The sequence below is a fragment of the Eulemur rufifrons genome, chromosome 3 (assembly GCF_041146395.1).
Source record: "Eulemur rufifrons isolate Redbay chromosome 3, OSU_ERuf_1, whole genome shotgun sequence".
In the NCBI taxonomy this organism is placed as follows: Eukaryota; Metazoa; Chordata; class Mammalia; order Primates; family Lemuridae; genus Eulemur; species Eulemur rufifrons.
Window position 1 is genome coordinate 2726119 of NC_090985.1, and position 24953 is coordinate 2751071.

Here is a 24953-nt window from a genome sequence, read left to right on the forward strand (position 1 = left end):
TAATTGCTTCACTTATGATTTTCTTTCTGTGTGTGACTTTTGGAGGTCTATTAATTAACAATAATATTTCCCAAGGAAATCAATAGTAAAAACATGTTACTTAATTAACATTTCACCTTTTCGTATTTTTGAAGTAAAATAATGTGAATTATCCCACGGGATCTTCACAGCTGCCTTCCACGATCTTCATCTTGCAAATGAAGACACTAAGGATCAGAGAGGACTGTTCCCCAAGGCTGCAAAGCTAAAAAGCAGATGAGCTGGAATTTTAACCCAGAATATCCTATTTCCAAATCACAAACTTTTTATCTCTCCATTCAATTCTATGGGATAAATTGCATAAGACAGCATCAACAATGTCAGGGAAAGATATTAATGCTGTTTCCCTTATAATTTTTTTTTTTTTTTTTACTTACATGAGCTGGGCATGGTGGCACATGCCAGTAGTCCCAGCTACTTGAGAGGCTGAGGCAGGAGGATCGCTTGAGCCCAGGAGTTTGCTGCACTGAGCTATGGATGAGACCACTGCACTCTAGCCCAGGCAACAGAGCGAGACCCAGTCTCAAAAAAGATTAGATGATATTTAAGATATTCAAAAAAGGTAAAAAGAAAAATAAAACCGACAATATATGCCCACTATTCATTTTAAGAAACCGAACTTTACTGGTATTCATGTATTCCTTTTCAGTCATGTCCTCTCTAAAGAAAACCATTATCTTGAGCTTGCTGTTTATCTTTCTGTGTATTTGCTTTTTATCACGTTATATATTCCTAAACAATATACAGTATTTACATGTTTTTAACCTTTATATAAATGGTCTGCAACTTGTTTTCAAAATTCATTGTATTTGTGAGACTGACCAAAGTTGATACATACAATGTAGTTCATTCATTTTCACTCATCTATAATATTCCATTTTGCACCATAATTTACTTATCCCTTCTTCTGTCAATAGCTATTTAGGTTGTTTCTTTTTTTTTGCAAGCGTAAGCAGTGCTATTAAACATCCTTGTACACATCTCCTTGTTGAAGAGTGCACTTAAAGTTTCTCTAAGATATATACCTAGAAATGGAATTGCTGTACCTTGGCATCAAGTATCCTTCAAAGTGGCTGTACTCATTTACATCACTAGTTTATAAATGTTTCTACTGCTTAATATTTGTAACACAAAATATTGCCAGATTTAGCAATTTTGTCATTTTAATGGTTATGAAAAGATATCTCATTTAGATTTTAAAATGCATTTCCTTGATTACTGCACATCTAATGTGTCTGCCACACGTCGAGGTCATGCCTGTAAGTCCCCAACCCTGGGCCAAGGGCCAGTACCAGCTCGTGGCCTGTTAGGATACAGGCCACACATCACTGCCTGAGCTCCGTACCACCACCACACCCCACCCCCAGTCCATGGAAAAATTGCCTTCCATCAAACCGGTCTCTGGTGCCAAAAAGGTTGGGGATCACTGTTTTAGAAAATACCAGAAACATGTTTCTCCAATGAATATCACCTTTCTCCTAATTGTATACTTTATCTTTTCTGAAAAGACATGTCAGGTCTTCATAATTACTGCCACTACTCAAAATTCATACATACTGTTATTCAAAATCACCTACACCCAAGCTATCCTCATAGTCTTTAAATACCTTTCTTTTTGGAAATTAAAAAAAACCTAGGCCAGGCGCAGTGGCTCACACCTGTAATCTTAGCACTCTGGAGGCTGAGGTGGGAGGATTGCTTGAGCTCAGGAGTTTGAGACCAGCCTGAGCAAGGGTGAGACCCCGTCTCTACTAAAAATAGAAAAATTAGCAGGGAACAGTGGCATGCACCTGTAGTCCCAGCTACTTGGGAGGCTGAGGCAGAAAGATCACTTGAGCCCAGGAGTCTGAGGTTGCAGTGAGCTATGATGATGTCACTGTATTCTAGCTAGGGCAACAGAGCAAGACTGATTAAAAAAAAAAAAAAAAAAAAAAAATTATTTAACTAATTTACCCTTGACCTAAAACTTAAAAATCCTCATAGTTAAGTCTTCATGTACAATATTAATTATTATTCCTCCAAATCAATTCCTAAGGTAGCACTTTTGGGCCAAAGAATATGATTATTTTTCAGGATGGGATTATCTTTAAAACCCTTGATACACAGAGCCAAACTGCACTCCAAAGAGACTGTATTAATTTATGGGTATAAGAGAGTATATTTCTCAACCTTCTTTAAAACCCTTTTGATAATCGGTTGGTCTGTTGGAAAAAAAATCAAATCTAATCTTACCAACAAGAAGGCTATTGGGTGAACCACCAAGAATATCTTCCCAACCTTCATTAAACCACTTATAAAAGTCAAATTATTTCCCCATTCTGTTATGTGCTAAAACTACTAAAAATCAAGGTCAAATGTCTCAACATTGGCTTCTTGAGCTTGACCTTTGGTCACTCCCTCTTTCCTCCTTCCTATATCTGACATTTGACCTGCTGACATCTTATTGGTTAGTAAATTCCAGGCTCTGGCCTCCCTGGCTTGCCCAGTGTTGGCATGACAACTGTGCTGATAATTAAATACTCAACTCACAAGTAAGTTTCCAGTGTATCTTTGGAGTGGAATATGATCTGCAGCCTCTTCATTAGTATGTGCAAGTTCTAAATACGACGGTTTAGTCTTTCAACTACTGCATCTGAATAGGACTGGTAGGGCCAAAACCACAGACAGAAATGAAGAAACTACAACAAAGCTATCAGCTGGGGGTGCAGGAAGTGGCTCTAGGACAGGTGAGTCTGCCCCCTTTCTCCCAACCAGAAGGCAAGAGGGCCTAGCATTTGTAGAGAAGATGGTCTCAGTGGAATTTCCTCCAAACGCCACCAAAGAAGCTCTGAACCGTCTAGGATACTCTATAGTCCCTCTTACACTCTACTCAGGACAATCTTACATTATCCTGACTCAGCTACCCCATTTTGTTCCTTTAACTGACAAATTCTAGCAAAAACTATTCCAAATATCTCTTGCTTCATCTCCCACAATGATCTGGCCTCTACCTTGTAAGTGCCATTTAAGTGTAAAAGAAGAATATTTACTCTTTGGAGATGGAGGGAAGAAAATTCCCATCAAATAATCCTTTGTTCTTATATAATGTCTAGAGAGGCAAATTATGAAGCTATATTAATCTATCTATTCAAAAGAAGTTATGTAGTCATAGCCAGTTATGCCAGTCAGTGAAAAGAATTAACAGATACCTCTTAACCTACATAAAGTAAGTGTTTTATCAAAGTACATGCTAACAATCTGATCCGAGGTATCAGGCAAGGGGGTTCTTGCCTTTCCAGAACCTGTTCAGTGGTTTCAAGGGAATACAGGGATCAAGGGCCTGTCACATCTGCAATGTGCAACTGCAGTCCACTGGCTGGAAAGTGCTGAATTAGAGTATACATAAACATATGATGAAGAGAATCCTGCATATAAAATTTTAAAAATTCAGCCAAAGTTGTAGTAAGATTCTGGCTACAAATGCTTTCATTTAAAAAAGAAATGAACTAATTCTCCTAAATTAAAAAAAAAGTAAAACTACTTATAAGCAGGAAGCAAAACTTAAAGATGCTACATTAATTAATGTACTAAAAGAACTGTACTATATAAAGAATTGATTATTTAAGGATAGAGGGAAAGATACAATATAACAAATCACAACAAGACTGATCCAGAGAAAAGGAAAAAACCTAAATAATATAGAAACAAACAATATTAAATAACCACAGATACAGAAGCAGATAAATATCCCAGCTTTCTTAACATGTATTATTACAGTTTACTTAATCTGGTGAGCATCAATTTTCCCATCTGTAAACTGTATTTATCTGATTTGGCAGGGAGTAAATACAATAATCACTCCTAAATATTTAGGACAATTTCTAACACACAGTAAGCATTAAGAGATGTTAAATGTTGTCATTATAACCAATATTAATACTATGTAAATGAACAGGATAATCAATCTGATTATCTATGAGCATGAAGTTTGTACCAAAACTGATATAAGGAACAGTAAAAAGAACCTGAAAAGGACAATAACAATTGAAGACAATATCAAATCACAACCTTGATAAGCAACCAGGTATAGCTGGTTTCATGGGTGTTAATATAAAAAATTTTAGGGACCAGAAAATTCCTATGCCATTTAAACATAGTAGAAAACAATGAAAACCATCCCCTAATTACTTTCTTTCCTAAAACAGGGTCTTGCCCTGTCACCCAGGCTGAATGCAGTGGTGTGAACACAGCTCACTGCAGCCTCAAACTTCTGGGCTCAAGGGATCCTTCTGCCTTCTCCTCCCAGGTAGCCAGGACTACAAGTGCAAGCCACCGTGACTGCTAATTTTTTAATTTTTTTTTTTTTTTGTAGAGACAAGGTCTTGTTGTGTTGCCTAGGCTGGTCTCAAACTCTTGGCCTCACGTGATCCTCCTGCCCTGGCCTCCCAGAGTGCTGGGATTATAGGTGTGAGCCACCACACTTGGCCTAATTTCTTAATTATTTCATGTGGCTAGTTTAATGCTGATATCTATACTCCACAAATATAAAATAAATGTACACAAAAAACTATAGACCAAACTTATAAACATTTTACATAACTACCAACAAACTGAATTCATTGCTCAGTAACATATTTGAAATACATGCATCGAATAGTTTATTCCAGGAATACAAAATTGGTTCAATATTAGGAAATGTGTCAATATGATTCATGGCTAAGTAGGTCAAAGAGAAAAACCATATATATCATCCAAAAGATGTAGAAAAGACCAGATGATAAATCTCAACATCTATCCACATTTTAAAAATTAACCTAGTAAATAGAAACAGGAAGATACTTTCTTTTCATTATAAAGATTATCTAGCTCAAATCTCAGGGTAATATATATATGTGTGTATATATATATATATAAATTCCTCTAACATAAGGAATAAAACAAAGATTCTTATCGCACCGCTATTTTACACTGTTCTGAGAGGTATAACAAATGTAGTTAAACAAAAAGAGGGAAGTGATAGATATTCAGAGAAGGGATTATCCCTAAGAGAAAAATATACAGGTTAAAACAATACAGGGTATGATTCTTTTTAATAAAAATGCTACTGAATTATTCACTTAAAATGGTTAAGATGGTAAATTTTACATTGTGTTTTTTTACTATAGTTTTAAACAAATATGCTCATATAGGGACAGAAAATGACTGGTAGTTATCCCTATAGTAAGAGATATCTTTTATTTAAGTTATCTGCATTTTCAAATGGACCTATATTATGGCTTGCACTACATTAAAAGTTATCTTTTAAAAAGAACTTCGAAACATTAACCATATGTAAGAGCTATAACATTAAAATAAAAAGGACAAACTTTTATAATAAATAAATCAAGCAATAAAACAGAGAATTGGAAATGAGAAAGATAAAGGATACCACACTGAAAGAATCATTTTATGCACCTAGCATAAATTTTACAAATGAACTATTTCAAAACTTTCAAAGGAAAAATAACTCTCACATTATATACAAATTTCTCTAGAGCAGCATCTTCTGATATGGTAACCACTAGCCACACATGGTTACTGAGCACTCGAAATGTGGCTAGTGTGACTTTTAATGTTATTTGATTCCAATCTATTTAAATTTAAATAACTGAATGAGCTAGTGGCTACCAGTTGAACAGTGTGGCCCTGGAGGGTAGAAAAGACGGAAGCTTTTCATTTTGGTATTATGATACCAAGAAAATAATGGCCAATTTTACTTACTATATAAGAAAAATCTGGATAAAATGCTAGTAAGAATATGTAATTATCAAGCGCCTTCTTTTTTCCCCGAGGAATGCAAGGACATCTTAATAACCAGGAAATTAAATGTGACTTATGACATCAATTATAGCACGGTGAAAAACTATAACTTTGTCTTCAGATGCTGAGAATGCATCAATAAAATTCAGTATCCATTCCTGATCTTAAAAAATTTTTATTTATTTATTTTTTTTAGAGGTAGGGTCTTGCTCTGTTGCTCAGGCTGGAATACAGTGTCACAATCACAGTTCACTGTAACCATGAATTCCTGGGCTCAAGCCTCCTGCTTCAGCCTCCTGAGTAGCTGGGACTATAGGCGCATACCACCATGCCTGGCTAATTTTTTTCATCTTTTTAGAAACAGGGTCTTGCTCTGTTGCCCAAGTTGATTTCAAACTCCTGGCTTCATGCAATGCTCTTGCCTCAGACTCCCAAGTTGCTGGGATTATAGGCATGAACCACTACACTGAGCTCTAATTTTTTCTTTTTTTTAAAGAATACTTTCCTAGCACAATAAATAAGAAATATCATGAATCAACGGGCATCAGCAAACCTAAAGCTAAGACATTGGAGACACTTCAATTAAAGTCAGGAGCAACTAGACAGAGTAACAACTATAACTATTCTTTATAAGCAATATGAAAATAAAAAGAAGTAAGACGTAACTATTGGGAAAGAGCAGAATAAAATTATTATCTATAAAAGGAAAACAAACCATTAAAATTAGTTAAAACTAAGAAGTGACTGTTAGTTTTTTTTTTTACTGTAAAATAAATTCTCTCCAAGTGGAAATGTTGATAATAAAGTACATTTAAAAGAAACTCACTAGAAGTGAATTTAAAGTATTACAAAAGTATCCTAAAGTCTTAAGAAACAAATACTGTTAAGATTTTCCTTGAAATAAATTAAATCAAATTTGCCAGTAAAACTGTTCAAAGTGTTCTGATTCCTAGGCTACCCCACGACTAAGGATTCGCGCGTGCGCCCCCCCCCCCCCCCCCCACACACACACTCTTCATTCAGTCTACAATGATTATTGACAATGACTTCTTATCGACCCAGCAAACCACCATGGCAGAACTAAAACCAGTTCAGAAAAAGGCTAATTAATATTTATTTTTCTCATGCTGTGAAAAGAGGAATATCATGTTTCCTTTCAGAATATGCCCCTGAACTTTTAAAGATTTACCCATATGGAAGAGATCTAAAAGAGTATATGAAAAGGTTAAAGATTTGGAATCCTAATTCAATTTCCCTCCACATTTTAATAGGAGCCTGTAGCAAACATTTATTTTTAGAGATATTCTCAGTAGGGAATTGAACAAAAGGCAATTGTGTATTAAACACGGTGAGGGCTCTTTGGTCCCATCTACACCAACTCTATAAACATCAGGTTGGAATTAAATGATTTTTAAACTTTAAATCAACTATTTCCAGACCACAAAATCTATGCCACACTTATCAGCATGTATAAGCTTTCCTAGTGAGTTACTGCCGAGTTCAAATGTGAAATCTGCATTTTTCAAGTGCCAGTAAAAGAACTTTCCTTTAGACTTTGACTACAAAACATTGAATTGTCCAAGAATGCCATATAATATTTTCATTTCCTTTTCCAACAAAAATTTCCATCTGCACTTGATAAATTTACTGACTCTGTGTATCATTTCTGATGAAAAGCATATGGGTATCAATCATATCACTCTCTACTATTTTCTTATTAAATAGGAACTACAACTTTTTCGCTACTTTAACAAAAGTGAAAAAAAGATGGAGTTTATGGGCCTGCCCTGATCACTATGAACATCTCTGTGTCTTAATTTGTGATACGCGTCTTGCCACGGGCCTGCTAAAATGCAAAAGGAAACAAGAAATTATGATTAGCAGTGTGGTCATTTTAAAACATATCCACAAATACTCTGACATGCCTCCCATCAAAAGGTGGAGTTAGTTCCCTCCCTTTGAATACCGGCCAGTCCTAGTGACTCACTTCTAACAGACAGAATGTGGCAAAAGTGAGGCTGATGGCTTTGAAGGCTACGTCATAAAAGGTGATACAGCGTCCTCCCGGCTCTCCATATTGGACGCTCACCCATGAAACCTGGCCACCATGCTGTAAGAAAGCCAAGTAGCCATATGGAAAAGCCTCAGTCCCACTTCCAGCCAAGGTCCCAGCCGGCAACCAGCATCAAGCTCCAGACATGTGCATGAAAGAGCCTTCATATGATCCTAGTCCCCAGGCTTTGAGCCACCTCAACAGACACCATGTGAAACAGAGACAAGCTGTTTCCACCAAACCATGCCCAACTGCAGATGCATGGAAAAATAAAAGCTATCTTTATTTTAAGCCAGTAGGCTTTGAGCGGTTTATTATGCAGCAATAGGTAACTAGAACATACAGATTACATCAGCCAAATTGCAGCCATCTTATTCTTTCCATTTCAAACCCACCTGAGAAGACAAATGTGTTTCAAAGAAAAAAAAAAAACTGTGCTGGCATATGGTCTCAGTCAACTCACTCCAGCAACCTGATGGCTGGAATCTCGGCACTCACTACCCCGGCTTCCCTTGGGCCGCATGCCTCTCACCTCACACCAGACTCCCTGGTTGCCTCTTCTGTCCTGCTGAGACTTACTGCTAGCTTTGAAAAGTTGCTTTTATTAAACACCTTGGTTTACGAAACTGCTGCTGCTACTGTTAACATACGCTCCAGGTTTTTAATCAATGAATAAGTGAAATTTCCCTGAAAAGGTAATTCTATGACTCTGAGGCTGGTAATTAGTTCAAGATATTTGATGAAGCCATTTAAACGGTTATCAATCCAATCAAGTAACCATAGTAAAACATTTACCGTTCCTTCCAGTGAACACCAGAGGGGAAATAGTATAATTAATGAAATAAGGTTTTTCTTTAGAAACATAGCCTGAAAAGTTAACAGCTAGAAGGGATCTTGGAGATAATCTAGTTTAGAATTTTTTTCCAGGCATTGGGATACTGACATGATCCAGGCAAGATTTTCATGACATGAGTACTAAGAATTTTCACCTCACTCTATTCCCACTGGGATGTCAACCTGCCATCATATAACGGCAATTTTAAACTTTAATTTTGTTTGTATGTTACAAACAAAGTGTACAAAATGCAATTTTGTTAATATTTTATAGCTAGAGCAATAAAATGTACTCTATACAATGTTATTTAATGCTTTATCTTTAAAGTTTAGGATATATTATAAATAAAAGTTATGATAAATATAATAAAAGAATCCCTGGGAATCTATAAATAGTCTTCTGATAAAAAAAAAATTAAATGTGCCTGTTCTATTCCTACCATAAGAAATATCAGGAATCATCACTCTAGTCCAAATCATTTGGGAAAACAAGCCCAATAAGGTTATGCAATTGGCCTGAGGTCACATAACTAGTTAGTGGCAAAACTATTACCAGCATTTTGGTATATCCATGCTTTCTCGTCATGCAGGGGACTCAATTAGATTTGGATTAATAGAAGTAAAACAATTACTATATATTTCAATTCAAAATGCAAATCAAAGTGGCTGGCTGGGTTCCAACTCCTTCAATGTTATAATCCTTCTGGTGGACTTTCTCCTTAACGTAACGAAAAGGGACCTTCCTGGAGGGGCCTCAGGCTTCCCCAGGTGAACCCATGGGGAGGGCAGCTGACACTGTGGACTGGCTATCTGAAAACCATTCACAACCCCAATATCCCTTCCCTTAAATGTAGAGGCTGTGAAAAGTTCAACACTCAATCCCAGGCCTCCCCTGCAGCTAGAGGTGGGCATATGACAAAACTACAAAAATGAGGATGCACACTGAAGTCACCAGAGAGGGCATTTATTCCCAAACAAAAACATGAATCCTGTTAGAAGGCCGTGGCCCTTGTGCCCTCTGCCTGTGAGGAATGTGGTGGTGCTACAGGAGCCATCTTGGTTTCCTGGGGACAAAAGCTGCACGCTGAGGTCTGCAAAGCAGGCAGGCAGAAGGGACCTGGCTCTCTCATGACACAGGAGAGCCATCACACCAGCCCTGGACTGTCTACCCTTGGGCTTTTCTATTGAGTGAAGTTTAAGAATACACAGTTGGTTTTTTAGTTACCTGCAGCTAAATACAACCCTGATTCTTCTAGAAAATAAACCTGGCTTTTCCTTCTCAATTCATTTTGCACCAAAGTGGGTGTCATCTGGCTTAGTCTCACGTAGATAAATTTGGTAAACAAATGTTTACTCACCTTTACCCTCACCCCAGGTCCTACCACCGCCCCACTTTTTTGAAAGGTCAAAAAAAGAGAGTGAGATATATCTCTTTTCTCCAAGAAGAAATGAAAAGTTTTAGCTTGCAGTAGGTCTCCCTGTAGCAGATGCCAGACAGAGCCAAGGCTGTCCTGGGAGACAGAAGAGAGAGAAACGGTTTCCTTCCTTACACACCACTTAACCTCAGTCCTGGCTGGCATCTAGAAATTTAGCAACAGAAAGAAAGAAACCAGAAACTAATGCATGCCAAGTTCCCTATGTCTACTGGGGAAGAGCACAAACACTGGGCCTTAACTAGAGGAGACAGTACAAAAACCACTCACTCAACAGAATACCTTTTCTCTTACTTGAGCATCATGCTGGAGACCTTCTACCTCATGTTCCATTTAAGAAACAAATTGGGCCGGGCGCGGTGGCTCACGCCTGTAATCCTAGCACTCTGGGAGGCCGAGGCGGGTGGATTGCTCGAGGTCAGGAGTTCGAGACCAGCCTGAGCGAGACCCCGTCTCTACTAAAAATAGAAAGACATTATATGGACAACTAAAAATCTATATAGAAAAAATTAGCCGGGCATAGTGGCGCATGCCTGTAGTCCCAGCTACTAGGGAGGCTGAGGCAGTAGGATCGCTTAAGCCGAGGCGTCTGAGGTTGCTGTGAGCTAAGCTGACGCCACGGCACTCACTCTAGCCTGGGCAACAAAGTGAGACTCTGTCTCAACAAAAAAAAAAAAAAAAAAAAAAAAAGAAACAAATTGGATTTAGTCTGAGCAATACAGTAATCCCAGGGAAGGCTTAAGAACAAAAGTAGCATGTTTTCCATTCTTATTCCAATGTCCTTTCTGACAAAGTTGGCTGTGGTAACTTATAAAATTATACTGACTGTTAAGGTTCAATGGCATTTTCCAAAGGGATGGAAGAGAACAGGTAGCACTGATGAGAAGCTAGGAATTCTAACTGCATGCCAAAAAAAATTTTTTAAAGAATTTTAAAATAAATCCCCGGAGAAAAGCAGCAAAATGCTTTGGCAAATTTCTTGGATTAAAGTCCACAAAATCTAGACAAACCAATAGTTATTCTGGAGCAATAGCTTAGACTTTTTCTCTAAAAGTAAAAGAGAATTCTCAGCCCAAGCAATTTCTTAAGAAATTTCTTAATCTGAGTCTTTAGAGGTGCACTAAGGACCTCAAAAAGTGACCTCTGAACATGAGAGACAGAAGTCAAGCAAGCAGTAACATTAAGGAGATGAAGAATAATATTTATAGATATAAAATGATAATTAAGTACTGTTAGTAAAGCAATACTCTAAGGATAAAAAACATTGAAAGAAAAAAAGCTATGAGTTTAAACAGGCCTTTACATCAGAATAGTTTCCAACAATTTAGAATCAAATCTGTACAACCAGAAATGTCTTTGCCATCTGGACTCACTTTACATGAGCAGGAATTCCCACTATTATTTTCAAATAAATGGAACCATGGCTTAGGATAGAGCATGAACAGATTATTCAAGCAGTATATATTTTTTTTAAGACACAGGGTCTTGCTGTGTCACCCAAGCTGGAGTGCAGTGATCACCCAAGCTTACTGCACCCTTGAACCCGTAGGCTCAAGAGATCTTCCCACCTCAGCCTCCTATATAGCTGGGACCACAGACATGAGCCATTGTGCCCACCTAATTTATATTTATTTTTATTTTTGTAGAGAGAGGGTCTCACTATGATTCCCAGGCTGGTCTTGAACTCCTGAGCTCACGCAATCATCCTGCCTCAGCCTCCCAAAGTGCTGGGATTATAGATTGCATTTTTAAAACAGAGCTACCATAATTCATAGCAAGTAATTGATCCACATGTTGTTACTCAAATGCACTAAGAAAAGATACCAGAAGAAAATTACCAAACTAAAGAAGAGATCAAAGTCATTCCCTTCAAAAATCTCACTAATTTTTTAGTGACATGTTAGGTAATCTCTCAGAATGGAAGAGAGGTATAATACACAACACATCGTCATACCTAGCACGTTTCCTGGAGGTACCTCCTCTAGCTCTTCCAGTTCCCTTCCCATCAGAAGATACAGGTTTTCCAGAGTACAGTATGCCATGTGGGGGACTGGGGGGAAGTCATCTGGTGGAGCTGAGAAGCCTAATGGTACCTGGGCAAAGAAACATGATCGAAGACAAGTTAGGAGGCATTTGAAAGCATTAACTGGTGTCTACATTAACTGGTATCAAAGTTATTTTTATTCATCAGTAAGATGTGGTACAGTCACACTTCATGTAAACCTGAAACATGCAAATTTAAAATAGTGTAATAAAAAATGTCTCACTTTATAAACAAAATTTGAAATACTGAAATCTCTCAAATGTTAAAAAATTGCCCAGATTCCCATTTAATCATAAACTTTATAGCTAAGTAATATAAATTCTGTCATGACCTGCAGCACCACTTTAGCTGATGCTCACAGCCATTTGCCAGTTACAGATGTGAACCGTGTGTGCTGTACCAGTTCTGGCAACTACTGTGCTATTATTTGAACATTCATTATTACTATTATCATTTAAAATCGTTTTACTCTTATTATAATGTTCTTCACGTATTCAACAAGGGTTGATGCTAATACCAAGTAACACATGAAAAGAGCTTTGGAAGAGTAGTTAAATGTAATAAAAGTGCCATGAAAAAGGCCAAACAGCTGCTATCGTATGCCGCGTTGTTCATCTGGAGAGAGGGTGCTGCGAAACACTGCAACACACATGGCAAACGCATGCCACAAGTGTAACAGATTTATGAGCTCCCCTACATCACATTCATTCTTATGGACATATCTTAAATGATTCAAGTTTTGAGCTGTGTGAAGTCCGCTCAAAAGAAATATGTTCTCCATATAAATGCAAGTACCCAGAAAGCATTTCAATCAAGCAACAGCCTATCCTTGGTGCCCAATGGCCTAAGGTGCTTTGCTAGTGCTATGAAGAGAAAAAATGTCTAAGACACAACATCTACAAAGATAACTAACATCACAAGCGTAGAGTGACTGACAAAAAACGTAGCACAGGCAAGTAAATCCACAAAGGCTCAAAGGAAGGAGAGGCTGCTGTGTTAGGGGAGCCTCGGAAACTTCATGAAAATGATGGCCTTTCAGGCACATGCTACATCTAAATGTACTAATACATGGTCTGATACAATGACAATTCTACAGGGTAGCTCTAAAGAGGGGTTGGAAAGAAATAAAAAACATAAGAATCGGATATAAAGAAATAGAATTATCCAGAAAATATGACCACCCACTTAAAATTACAAAAAAAAAAAAAAAGACAGCTTAGCAAGGTGGCAAAGATACAAGATCAATTTACAAAAGTTAATTATATTTCTAAAGATTAGCAACAGACAGAAAATACTTTGAAAACAGTAACTTTTAGAATAACAAAAATATAAGATAGCTAGGAATAAGTCTAACAAAAGTGACTAAAAAACCTACATAGAGAAAACTATAAAATTTTAATGAAAAACATTAAAAATGCCCTAAGTAAATGGACAGATAAACTTAATACATTAATGAATGGAAAGATGCTGTGTTGCAAAATGTTGATTCACGCCAAATAGACATACTGATTTAAAGTAATTCCAATCCAAGTTTCAGCAGGGTTTTTCATGGAAACTGACAAGCTGACTGTAAACTTTACACAGAGGAGCAAAAAGTTAGGAATAAACAAGACACTGACCAAAAACAAAAACAAAAAAACAACAACAAACAGGGTAGAGAGATTTGTGAAACATTTAGAAATGAAGACAGTAGTGAATAAAGACAGTGATGAAAAAATGGAATTTAACAGTTCAGAGACAGATCCATGCACATGTAAAATCTGACCTATGACAGAGGTGACAAAACAGATTAACGGATTAAGACGGACTATTCAATGATGTTGGAAAACCGGGTTATCTGTATGGGGGAAAAAATGAAACTGAATTCCGTCTTTGGACCATATGCAAACACTAAATTAAACATTTAAACATCAAAAGCAAAACATTAAACTTTAGAAGGAAACACAGAAGAGAGTTTTGTGACTTTAGTCCTAATTTTCATTTTCTTAAGATACAAAAAGCAAAACCCATAAAATATTGATGAATTCAATCACATTAAAATTAAGAACTTCTGTACATTAAAAGGTACCAAATAGAAAGTGAACACAAGTCCCAAGCTGGAGAGTAAATTTGCAAAACTTAAACTGACAAGGAATTAGTATCCAGAATATACAAAGGACATCTAAAAACCAATATTTTTAAAAAGTAGCACAATAGAAAAATAGGGAAATGACCCAAAGAGATATCTTCACAGGAGAAAACATGATGGATCAATAAACATATTAAAAGAATATGGAAAATGTAAATTAAAATACTATAAAACACCTTATCATGCTCACCAGATTGGCAAAAATTAAAAGCCTAACAATACGAAATTTTAGTGAGGATGTGGCATAACTGGAACTGTTAAACACTTCTGTTGGGAGTGTAAATCAAAACTACTCTAGAGGATACATTGGAATTATCCTGTTAAGGTAGAGATTACGCAGGCAACTCCACTGGAGGTGTATTCCCTAGAATTTCTTACAAATGTGCACAAGGAGATATGCACAAAAATATTCAAGGCAGCATTGTTTAGATTAGCAAAAAATGAAAACAGCCCAAATATACAGTAACGTAAAAATGTATAAGTAACATGTATATTTATATAATGGAATCCTATGCAGCAGTGAACAATAAATGAACTACAGGAATAGGCATTAATATAGATTAATCTCACAATGTTAAGTAAAAAAAAAAAAATAATAACTTGTAGAAAATAACTTGTAGAAAATAACTACAGTAAGATTCCATTTATGCAAAGTTCAAAAACATGGAAATGTGACAATAATTCTTTGGAAATGCATACACAGGTTGTAAAACTATAAAGAAAAGCAAGAGAAGGATGTGGCAAACAGATTAAAGGCGCCCCTCCCAAAACTCCTGCCTCCTGGAGTTCATGCCTTTGTGTATCTCCTTTCCTGAGTGTGAGGAGGACCCGCGACTTGCTTCTAACGCACGGAATATGGCAAAAGTGGTGGGATGCTACTCTATGCTTATGTGACATCACACAAGACTGCCTTGCACGTAGACTCATTCTAATCTCCTTGAAGGCTTGATGAAGTAAGCCTCCAAGTTGGCAAAGTCCACATGAAACTGGAGGTGGCTTCTAGGAGATGAGGGCAGCCAGCAGCCAGAAAGAATCTGGGGCCTTCAGTCCTACAGGTGCAAAGATAAGAATTCTGGCAACAACCGTAGTGAGCTTGGAAGCAGATTCTTCCCCAGTCAATCCTCCAGATGAGCACGTAGCCTGGTCTGCACTTTGGTTGCAGCTTTGTGACCCAGCTAAGCCATGCCTGGACTCTTCACCCACAGAAACTGTGAGATGATACAATGCATATTGTTTTTAAGCTGCTAAATTTATTGCAATATGTAATGTACAGCAACATAAAAATAATACAAAGGATAAACACAAATTCTGGGTAGAGGTTACTTCTGGGGTAGGTCTGAAATATTTCACCTTTTTTTTTTAAAGTTGCTTGGAATTAGGTTTCATGGGCTCTGACTACTGAAACAAGGAGTCATTTGTGCCATCATTTAATCATTCCTGCTTGAGACATCTGACACTTAAGCAGTTGATTTCAACCCGTAGCCCCCCAAGAGCAGAGACACTACACACAGAAGATAAAGTGGAATGCTCATGGAATGTGTCATGCTCAAAAAAATCACTATTTCACTATATTACAATTTCTTACTCATCTGGACAGTTCAGAGAGTAAAGGATGAAAAAAAAAACGAACAGATACTTGACCCTTACTTAGAAACAACAAACTATCAATTACGTCCAAGCCAAGATGTTAAGATAATCATAAAGAGACTTTTATACATGTCACTATAGCACTTTCAGACTCACATAAAATATAACCCTATACACACCAAGCACTATGCTCCTTCTTGCTAAATTAGAACCTGCCACAGTCCAACAAGGACTGCCTAACTGCCACTCAGTACTGTAATCTCCAAAGATTAAACTGTTAAAAGCGATGGAATAAGCATTCGAGCCGAGGAAAAACTGACGGCACAGACTTTCTTCAACTTCCACCTCCTTCGTCTCGCTGCGGCCAAGCACTGGGGCCTGCCTGCAGACAGGCTGCTCACTGCAGAGAGGAGCATGTGCTTTTTTCCTCGTGATGCTTCATGCTGCTGACTGACAAGTTCCTAACTCATTTCTCCTTACTGATCCTGACTGGCTTCTTGAACCTCCGGTATCTTTGTCATTCTAGGACCTGTATTATTTGATTGTGATGTACACATCTTGTTTACTTCCAAAAATGTTCTGAGACAACTCTAGCCTGTGATCTCTTTCTTGCCCTTCGGCTCAGGCCTATTTAGATGCTGGTTGCTCCCCTGCTCACAGACCCTCCCGATCAGATTTCCAGGATCTCCCTGCCATCCAGCTGCTGCCTGCCACCTGCTCACTGCCCACATCTTTGGTCTGATGCACCTAGTTTTGGGATCTTCATATATTTCTAGAAGATCTGCATTGCCCTGGCTCCAGCATGACACCTGCTCTTGTCAATTCTTTAACCACAAGGTGATTCTTGCCTTAAAGAGAAAAGCCTTATAATTAAATAAGGCCTGAAAATTTGGTTCACATACTGGTTTGGTTTTCTAAATGCTACTAAGTGAGACACATATACCAAATGTTACCAAAGCAACACAAGACGAAATACGTGGATTCACTCAAGTGTGCCTCTCTAGAGACAAAATAAATCTACCCAATAAGATAATCACCAATCCAAACCAATTTGAAAAGATATCAGACCCCTGAAACAATATACTAATGTTTTACTTCCAATTCTTACCCGCTTTAAAAACTCAACAGGACTGTATTTGGGCCCCAAGACAAAAATTTTCTTTCCTCTTTGAGCTACACCACTGAACACTCGAGCAAATGCAATGAAAGACTCTTGGTTGTGTTCTTCCTGGGGCACAGGCTTAGGGGTCATACTTTCCACCTGTTGCTCATCACCTGCCAGAAACAAAAAGATAATGAGTGCCAAGAATGCTCTCTTTAATCTAGGGACTGCCTGGAAACACAGAGGGAACAGTGAATATGACATGTTTGGTCCAGTTTCAGAAAAAGAAACACCAAGAATGAAAAGAATATTGATAAAACCTATGATTAAAGCTAAAAGCTCAAGAGCTAAAGGATGGGTGTCCCAAGTCAAGCAGAAAGGCCAACACTTTGCTCCACAGCCCACTGGGAAAGCCATACCTCTTGGCTCCTCTCCCTTCGGACTTGTTTCAAGGGCACGCCCATCTTGGGTGGGCTCCGAGGGTACCTGCGCCTGTGCTGCCGCAAGCTTCTCTGCATGCCTTTGTCTTGCACGCTCACGTCTCTGAGCAATTTCTTCTTGCGTGAGAGGCCTACAGGATATCACAAATACATTATGATCTGGCAACAACAACCATCTCTCAGTTCCTTCAAGCAGGGAAGCAGCAAGTACTGATACAGTTGGATAAGCTGACGGTTAGTCCCAGCTCCCTTCCAGGCAGAAGTTTTCTGCAAGCTCTCTCCTTGCTGGTAGCAACAAAAGAGAGGGCCTATCAGGCTCTCTCCAATAATGCTGTGTCCCCAGCTATTCTGAGCTTATGAACTGACGTGCAAGAGTCCATGTCCCCAAGTGGAACAATATACAATAGCATGGAACCTTTCTCAGACACCATATTCCTTCTGGAAGAGGTAAAGAACAGGGATAAGCAAGGGAAAGAGTGACAGATACCAGGGCTCCGAACACCCCTGCAGGGAAACAAGCATAAGCCCTCAATGAGAAATCGAGGGTTTCTCCATAAGTACAAAAATACATCTTCATGGAGAGCTGGGGTTCAAGAGGAGGTCAGGCTAAGTACCGGCAATTCAGCAGGACTAAAAGGTCAAACTGAAATTATCAGTCATTGTATTAGACCCCAGAAGGACCATCACAGAAAAGGCAGTGTGTGGGTGTGTATGTGTGTTTGCTGGAAATTAGTCAGAGAGGGAGTGGTGGTGGGGGTGGGGGGGGCAGGAATTAAGCTGTTCTTTTCCCTAAAGAGTTACCCTCACGTCTGTCAGACCACAGAGGAGGCACTTAGAGCTTTAATGCTAAAAAGGTCTTTACAAAGGGGGAGAACTAAGTTGAATAAAAATGGGCAAAGTTTGGGTTTGGAAGGTGGGAACCAGGCAGTTAGACTATTTCCCAGGACTTGGCCCCCCTTCCCACGTGGTGGTCCTCATGAACCCACCGGCATGCTCAACCCCAACACAAGAGCAAGGCCAATCCCTGCCTTATGGTTGGTAGAATTTGAACATCTTTAGCCCTATACTCTGGGACTAAACGTCAAGACACCTAGGCTAACCCTCTGTTCCTGACTTTAAGCTGTAGCTCTAGAAGCTGGATAACCCTGCCTGGCCCCAACACTCACTGCCTCCCTCCCACGCTGCCCTCACCTTTGACATTATGATTGCTGCTTTACTCCTCAGTGTCAGACTTGACACCTAAGTGATAATTTCATGCGCCACCCTGCCATGCCATCTTCCCCTGCTCTCACCTTAAGCACTGGAAACCACACAGGTAGCCACTCTGCATGGGCACTGCTGGCTTACCTTCCAAATGGCCACATACTCTTGGAGCTCCTGATGCCAAATGTCCTAAAAGCCCTTCCACCTTTTTACTGCACGTGGGCTAGCCTGGAAGGTGACTGCTTAAATCACTGATTGTCCATTGCTACACTCTGCAGATACCTGTCTCCTAGATAAGACTTTCCACCAGGACTGGACACCAGTTCTGCGTTCCTTTGCATCTGCCCCTCAAAATGGATGAGTTCAGTTCTAGGAATAGGCCCTTCTAGTCAGACTATCCCACTGTGGGTAACAGGGCTGTGCGATAAAATACAAAAAGACAAGAGACAATTTTTGAGACTGGCTTGGCCAGGTGTCTGCTGTGAGGCAATCAGAACTGCTGGCTCTGGAAGAACTGCCTGCCACTGCAAGAGACAAGCTCCTCCTCAGAAGAACCCACAAGCACAGCAGAGCTCTGCTTCCTCACAATTCCGGCCATGGCTGCTCTTCTGTCCTCTGGAGCAACATCTCACAAATCTTCCCTCCCCTTTCCTTTGAATCATCTGCATTCATGCCTCACCCTCTCCCTTCGCTCTCCCCCAGGCTAAACGTTCCAGCTGTTCCTTCAACCAATCCTTAGATAACTTTCCTTATTTCTAGACTTTTGCTAAAAACTCATGAGTATCTGAAAAGTGTGAATTAAAATATAAATGCAGAACAAAGTATTATTCTTAGAGGAGGGAGGAAAAAATACCTGATGCACTAGTTAGCAGCTGAAGAGACACAGTCTCTTCCAATGGTCGTATCACTATGCTCCAGACATTGTGTTAATCACTTTACATATACCATATCACATATTTATCACCACAATTAAATGAAGTAGATATTATACTCCTATTTTACACATGAGAAAATGGATATTTTGAAAACTTAAGTAACTTGATGCAAAGTCACACAGATATCAAATGGAGGAGCCGTAATTCAAATCCAGATCTATCTGGCTCTGAAGTCTGAGCTCATTGTCACCAGGTTATGGTCTTTCACTCAGGAGGAATTAAAGATGACAAAATCAACATCTTCAGTAATTGTTGATTTCATTTTAGCTTCAGTTATAATAAAGAAGCATATTTGTTCACCTTATTTATTAAATCCTCATCTGCCTAAGTTCATGACAAGCTCTGGAATAATCATCATTTCTAGTCACTGAGTTAACATATGACAAATGCTTGCTATCGCTCTATGCATTTATCCATCCACCCAGTTAACACCTGCCATGTGCCAGGCACTATGGTGGGCACTGGGAGTGGTGCTAGAGGGAAACAAAGCAGAAGATACTGTATCCAGTATTTGTTGAGAACAAAGAGGAATCTGTTTGCAGGAAAACAGGGCCCTACTAGTAAGGAAACAGCTGTGGGTCGTGAGCTATATCTATGCTATCGTATAACCAACCATGGATAGAACTTCCTGAAGGGACAGTAGTTACTAATACTAGAGATGAAGGAGACCAGAGGTGAGAATGTTGAGTGAAGATTCAAACGGTCAGGCTGGGAGGTGAATTTGAAGGGGAAAGGAAAAGAGGCAAGAATGTGGGAGAAGTCCTGTAACGGGCCCATTCACACACGGAGACTTCATTTACAACAAAGTGGCACTGCTGAGCAGTGAGTAAAAGACAGTGTTTTCATTAAATCAGGGAAAAATCTTTTAGGTTTTGCAGGTATCCCATCCCATTTCCTGCTTTACTTTTCTCTTTGACATGCATCACACAGAATTTAACATATTCTAGTCTATATTAAAGGAAAATAATACTCTCCTGCTCCTGGCTGGGTATAAATGAAATAGTAGAGATGGAAATATACCAACTTCCAATGGCATATATGTTAAAGAGCAAAGTAATGATGACGAGCTTACCCAGTTACACCTGAGAACACGCTATTGTTATATCACAATTGTTGAGACTGACACTGGTTAAGTAAGAAAAGACTAAAATCAGTAAAACAACCTAATGGAATAGAATTGCACTGCCAGAAATGTACTAAATTCAAGGAAAATACTGATGAATATTTCAGAAAAATGTTCACAGAAAATGTAATTAACAGTAAAGGCATAATATTATCATTCTTCAGCAAGAAAAGGAAGGATGAGTACATGTAGGAATTTTAAATGATATACATACATGTACTTGAAATCTCAAGAGCAACTTTTCCAATTCTCCAGTATTTCCTAGGATTCTACTAGAATCTCTGAGATACTCCCACTGGCCAAAAAACCTAACTTCCTAAAATATCAAGAAATTGTTACTACATGTAGCACTGAAATATTATCTGGGAGTAGCTGAGATACATAAATATACATTCACTCATTCAACTATCCACTCACTTAGCTGCTCACTCATCACCCATTCGCTGACCTGTTCTTTGTTTATTCACTCATCCATCCATTCCTTCACTTATCCTTAGGACAAAAATTATTGAAGCTGCCTATGTTCAAATCACTAGCAAAACTCTAAAAAATAATACACAATCTTTCTCTTGAAGGACAAGCAAGATTTTAGCAGAAGAAAAATAATCTTTCAAGACGGAGAAACAGCACAAGTAAAGATGTGAAATTTGTTCAGGAAATAGTATACTAGAGAAACAGAAATAAAAATCTAGTTGATAAATGGTTTGGGGTCAGGTCATTCTAAGTCTCAAATGCCACTAAGAAAGGTTGTTTATTTCATAGGTTGGTGATCTGACCTTCACTCACCCACATATCATTTTCATTTCAGCTATTGTAACATATTATTTACTTAATATTTTATTTAAATGGACAAACATTTTTAACTAAAACTTAAAATCTCATTACTGGGAAAAGAAAAGCTGCATCACTTGACATAAACAGGCAATACACACATTAAAATAAATATGACAACTAATTAAAAACTTGTTTCCCCAAGTACTACTGAAATCATCACCATCACGTCACACTTGAGGTAAAACACGGATTTTAAGCAAGAGACTTGTATCTTCACAGTTGAGTCTCAGATAGATCATTCCGAAGGAAGAGTGGCAAACGGACCGGCAGAACTAAAGGCGGGGCAGGGGAATCAGCTAGGAGGTTGCTGCAACGATTCCCATAAGAGACGATCACTACCTAAACTGGTGGGGAGGGCAGCAGACAGCAAGGAGGGGAACACATATGAAAAACAGAGGATAAAGAATGGACAGATGCCCCAAGACTCCGGAACTTGAGAAATAATCCATCTCCCACACCCGCCACATACACACACACATAATACACATACAGAGAGGCAGCAATACTCGTAATCTCCACTGAGGTAGACAGAATTAGACGACACAATGCAGGCTTAGACTAAGACTTTCCTGTCATGTTCAGCAAAAGTTAACTGTTGATATTACTACTCTTCTTCAAATTTACATTAGTTCCAATCAATAGCCCAGAGTTGATTTCAACAGCTTTCTCCTACAAAGCTATCACAAAAGGATACATTACTATACAAATTGTATGGTACCCTGGGGGTTGGTTTGATATGAATTCCGGGTTGAGGAAGAAAAACATTATGTGCGCCCTCCCACCCACACCCCAACTACACACCCAGCCAACATACACCATTTCCCCACCCCAGCCCAACTTCCCTCTTTTCCTTACCTTGGCTTATTCTGAGGCAAGGCCTTAGCATCAACTGCAAACATTTTGGAAACAAAGATAATAACTGGAGCAGTGTCCTCACTTCCACATTTCATAAAAGCTAAACAAATAGGAAATAAAAATGTCACTATTTTTCTTATTATTTAAAAAACAGATTTTTCTGGAAAACAAGATGTTTAAGACATGACATCATCTAATGTATAAGAAGTCCATAACTTTTTATAACTCCATAAAATTCCACTTAGAGAACTATAAGATTTTTAGGAAAGAACAGAAGAGCAAGAGCAAGCAGAGTTGGCACAAATGAGGAAAGAAAAGCAAAACTGATGGGGCAGGAGGTTGGGTGAGCTGCTGTATTAGAGCCAAAGCTATGGAATGAGGTTAAACCACCCACTATACACCCTAATAAACTTTATTTTATTAACAAGCTACCTTGTTGACTGTTGAAAAGATATTGGTTAATTTTTTTAAGCCACCCCATCACCTCATATCAAAATAATTTGTACACAAAGAATCCAACAGTAAAATTCAAGCATGAATAAAACTGCAGGAATTAGGAATAAAGCGACATGCCCTCACATTTTAACAGAATCACTCTGGCTGCAGTGTTGAAAAAACACGGAAGGAAATAAAGAGCAGAACCAGCAACACTAGTTGTTAAACTACCGCAATAACCAGGTGAGGGGTGATGGTTGCTTGGCCCAGGGAGGCAGAAGTAAAAATGTTGGGAAATAGCTGGATTCTGGAAGAATAAACTGGACTTGCTGACGGACTGGGTGTAGCAGTACAAGGTGAATGTAAGAGCCACAGAGGACTCTGAAGTTTTTGGACTGAACAAATGAAAAGATGGAGGTACCTCTGAGATAGGGAGTTAACTAGCATGGCAGGTTTGAGCAAAAGATAAAAAGCTCAGTTTGGGACATGTTAAGTTTGAGATGTTTCTTAGACAGTTGAATAGAGAGAGGGAGTGTAGAAACTGGACACACGAGTCTGGAAGTCAGAGAACAGATATGCACTGGAGATACAGACGTTGGAACGCTGAGCAGACAGCTGTCATTTAAAGCCTTGAGATTGGATAAGATCACCAAAAAAGTGAGTGCAGGTAAAAGAGATGAGGTCCAAAGACTAAGCCTTGCTTGGGGCACCCCAAAGTTAAAGTCAGGGAGATGGGGATAAACCAGAAAAACAGATTAAGGATAAGCAGTCACGGAGACAGGGAGAAAAGTAGAAGCATGTGGAAGCCTAGAAGTCAAGGGCAGAAAGTGTTCCAAGGAGGAAGGAGTGATCAACTGTGTCAATGCTTGTGACAGATCTAGTCAAATGAGGACTGAGAACTGGCCATTAGATTTAACAAAGTGGGAGTCTATAGTGACCCCAAGAACAGTACTGGAGTGGTTTGGGGCGCCAGGGTTACAAATGCAACAGAATTGGAGACAGAGAGTACACACAGATGAATTTCATGGAGCCCCCAGAGAGCAGAACGGGAGCTCCCTCTCCATGTGGCGCTTGTGGACAGGGCTTCCAATGAGCAGCACAGCCCCTGGAACCACCTTTCCACGGTCCCTACGGACACAGCCATGGCAGTGATGCCGCAGCTAAGGGAACACATTCTTGGTTGTTTAGGAGGATGGACTATAACGTGATTATGAAATCAGATCAGGGCAGAAGGGAGGATTCCCAGAGTCTCTGGTCTCCCAACCCCCTAGCTGAGCAAAATGACCATAGCAAAACTCTTCTCTGGGGAGAAGAGAACCAAAGCTGGTGAAATGGTCATTTGTGAAACTGTTTATTTGTGGAAGCGGACATTTGGCAAATTGGCCAGCCATTCAGCAAGTTGGTCTAGAGCAGCCCGGACTGGGGAAAGCCAACGATGCGGTACATTCCAGCATGTTCATCTTTGCCTCACCTGCTTTCAGTGCTTGAGTTTCTGGTGGAAGAGAGTCGAACGGCTGCGATCCCGCGCACATCAGTTTCTCCACTCTCTCAGCAGCGATATCAAGGGGACTAGGAAGTTTCTGACACACCATAGCTGAAGTCTCTTGTTAAGGACTGAAAAGCTTGAACTAGCGCCCTCCATCAAGGCAAAGAGTCACTGTGTGCACTAAATATCGAGGTAACAGTGTCTGTTTACACAGAAAATGCCTGGGCTGTAAGGCAACGTTGTTTTATGCATCATATCTCAAAACATGCACACAATTTCAGGGAGTCTGTGAATGCTCCAACGCTCTGAAGCTAAGACAGGATCCTCATGACAGATACTCTAACACTGAGGCTCATGGAACAAATGAGGACAACAGAGCTTAGCACGCAGGTTGGCTACTTGTGACCATGAAACGAAAAAGTGATTTAACACAAACTTCTAAATTACCTACTTACATACAAATCTTAGTGCATTTTTATTTTTACAGATTACTAAACAAAAACAAAAAGAAATGTCTTTTAAAAATTTCCTTATTGGTAGTATTAACACTAATTAGTGCATTAATTTTTAAAGTATTAAATATAGCTTCATGGTAGAACATTAAATGAGCAGAGAAGACTTACTTTAGATTGGAATGGGTTATT

At 39.0% G+C, this 24953-nt stretch overlaps 1 protein-coding gene across 3 annotated transcripts in view; it reads right to left on the minus strand.

Moving 5' to 3' along the window:
* The window catches only part of EFL1 (elongation factor like GTPase 1), a 125206-nt gene that overhangs the window by 71141 nt on the left and 29112 nt on the right, over positions 1 to 24953 (minus strand). For all 3 annotated transcript variants that reach the window (XR_011233156.1, XM_069465639.1, XM_069465638.1), the window contains 5 exons: positions 24295 to 24417; positions 22389 to 22488; positions 17418 to 17569; positions 17005 to 17171; positions 12092 to 12230 (listed from right to left, as the gene is read on the minus strand). Coding sequence is in view for 2 of the 3 variants with exons in the window: in XM_069465639.1 (XP_069321740.1) it covers positions 12092 to 12230; positions 17005 to 17171; positions 17418 to 17569; positions 22389 to 22488; positions 24295 to 24417 (681 nt within the window). In the remaining variant the exon portion in view is untranslated. The remainder of the gene's footprint in view (positions 1 to 12091; positions 12231 to 17004; positions 17172 to 17417; positions 17570 to 22388; positions 22489 to 24294; positions 24418 to 24953) is intronic.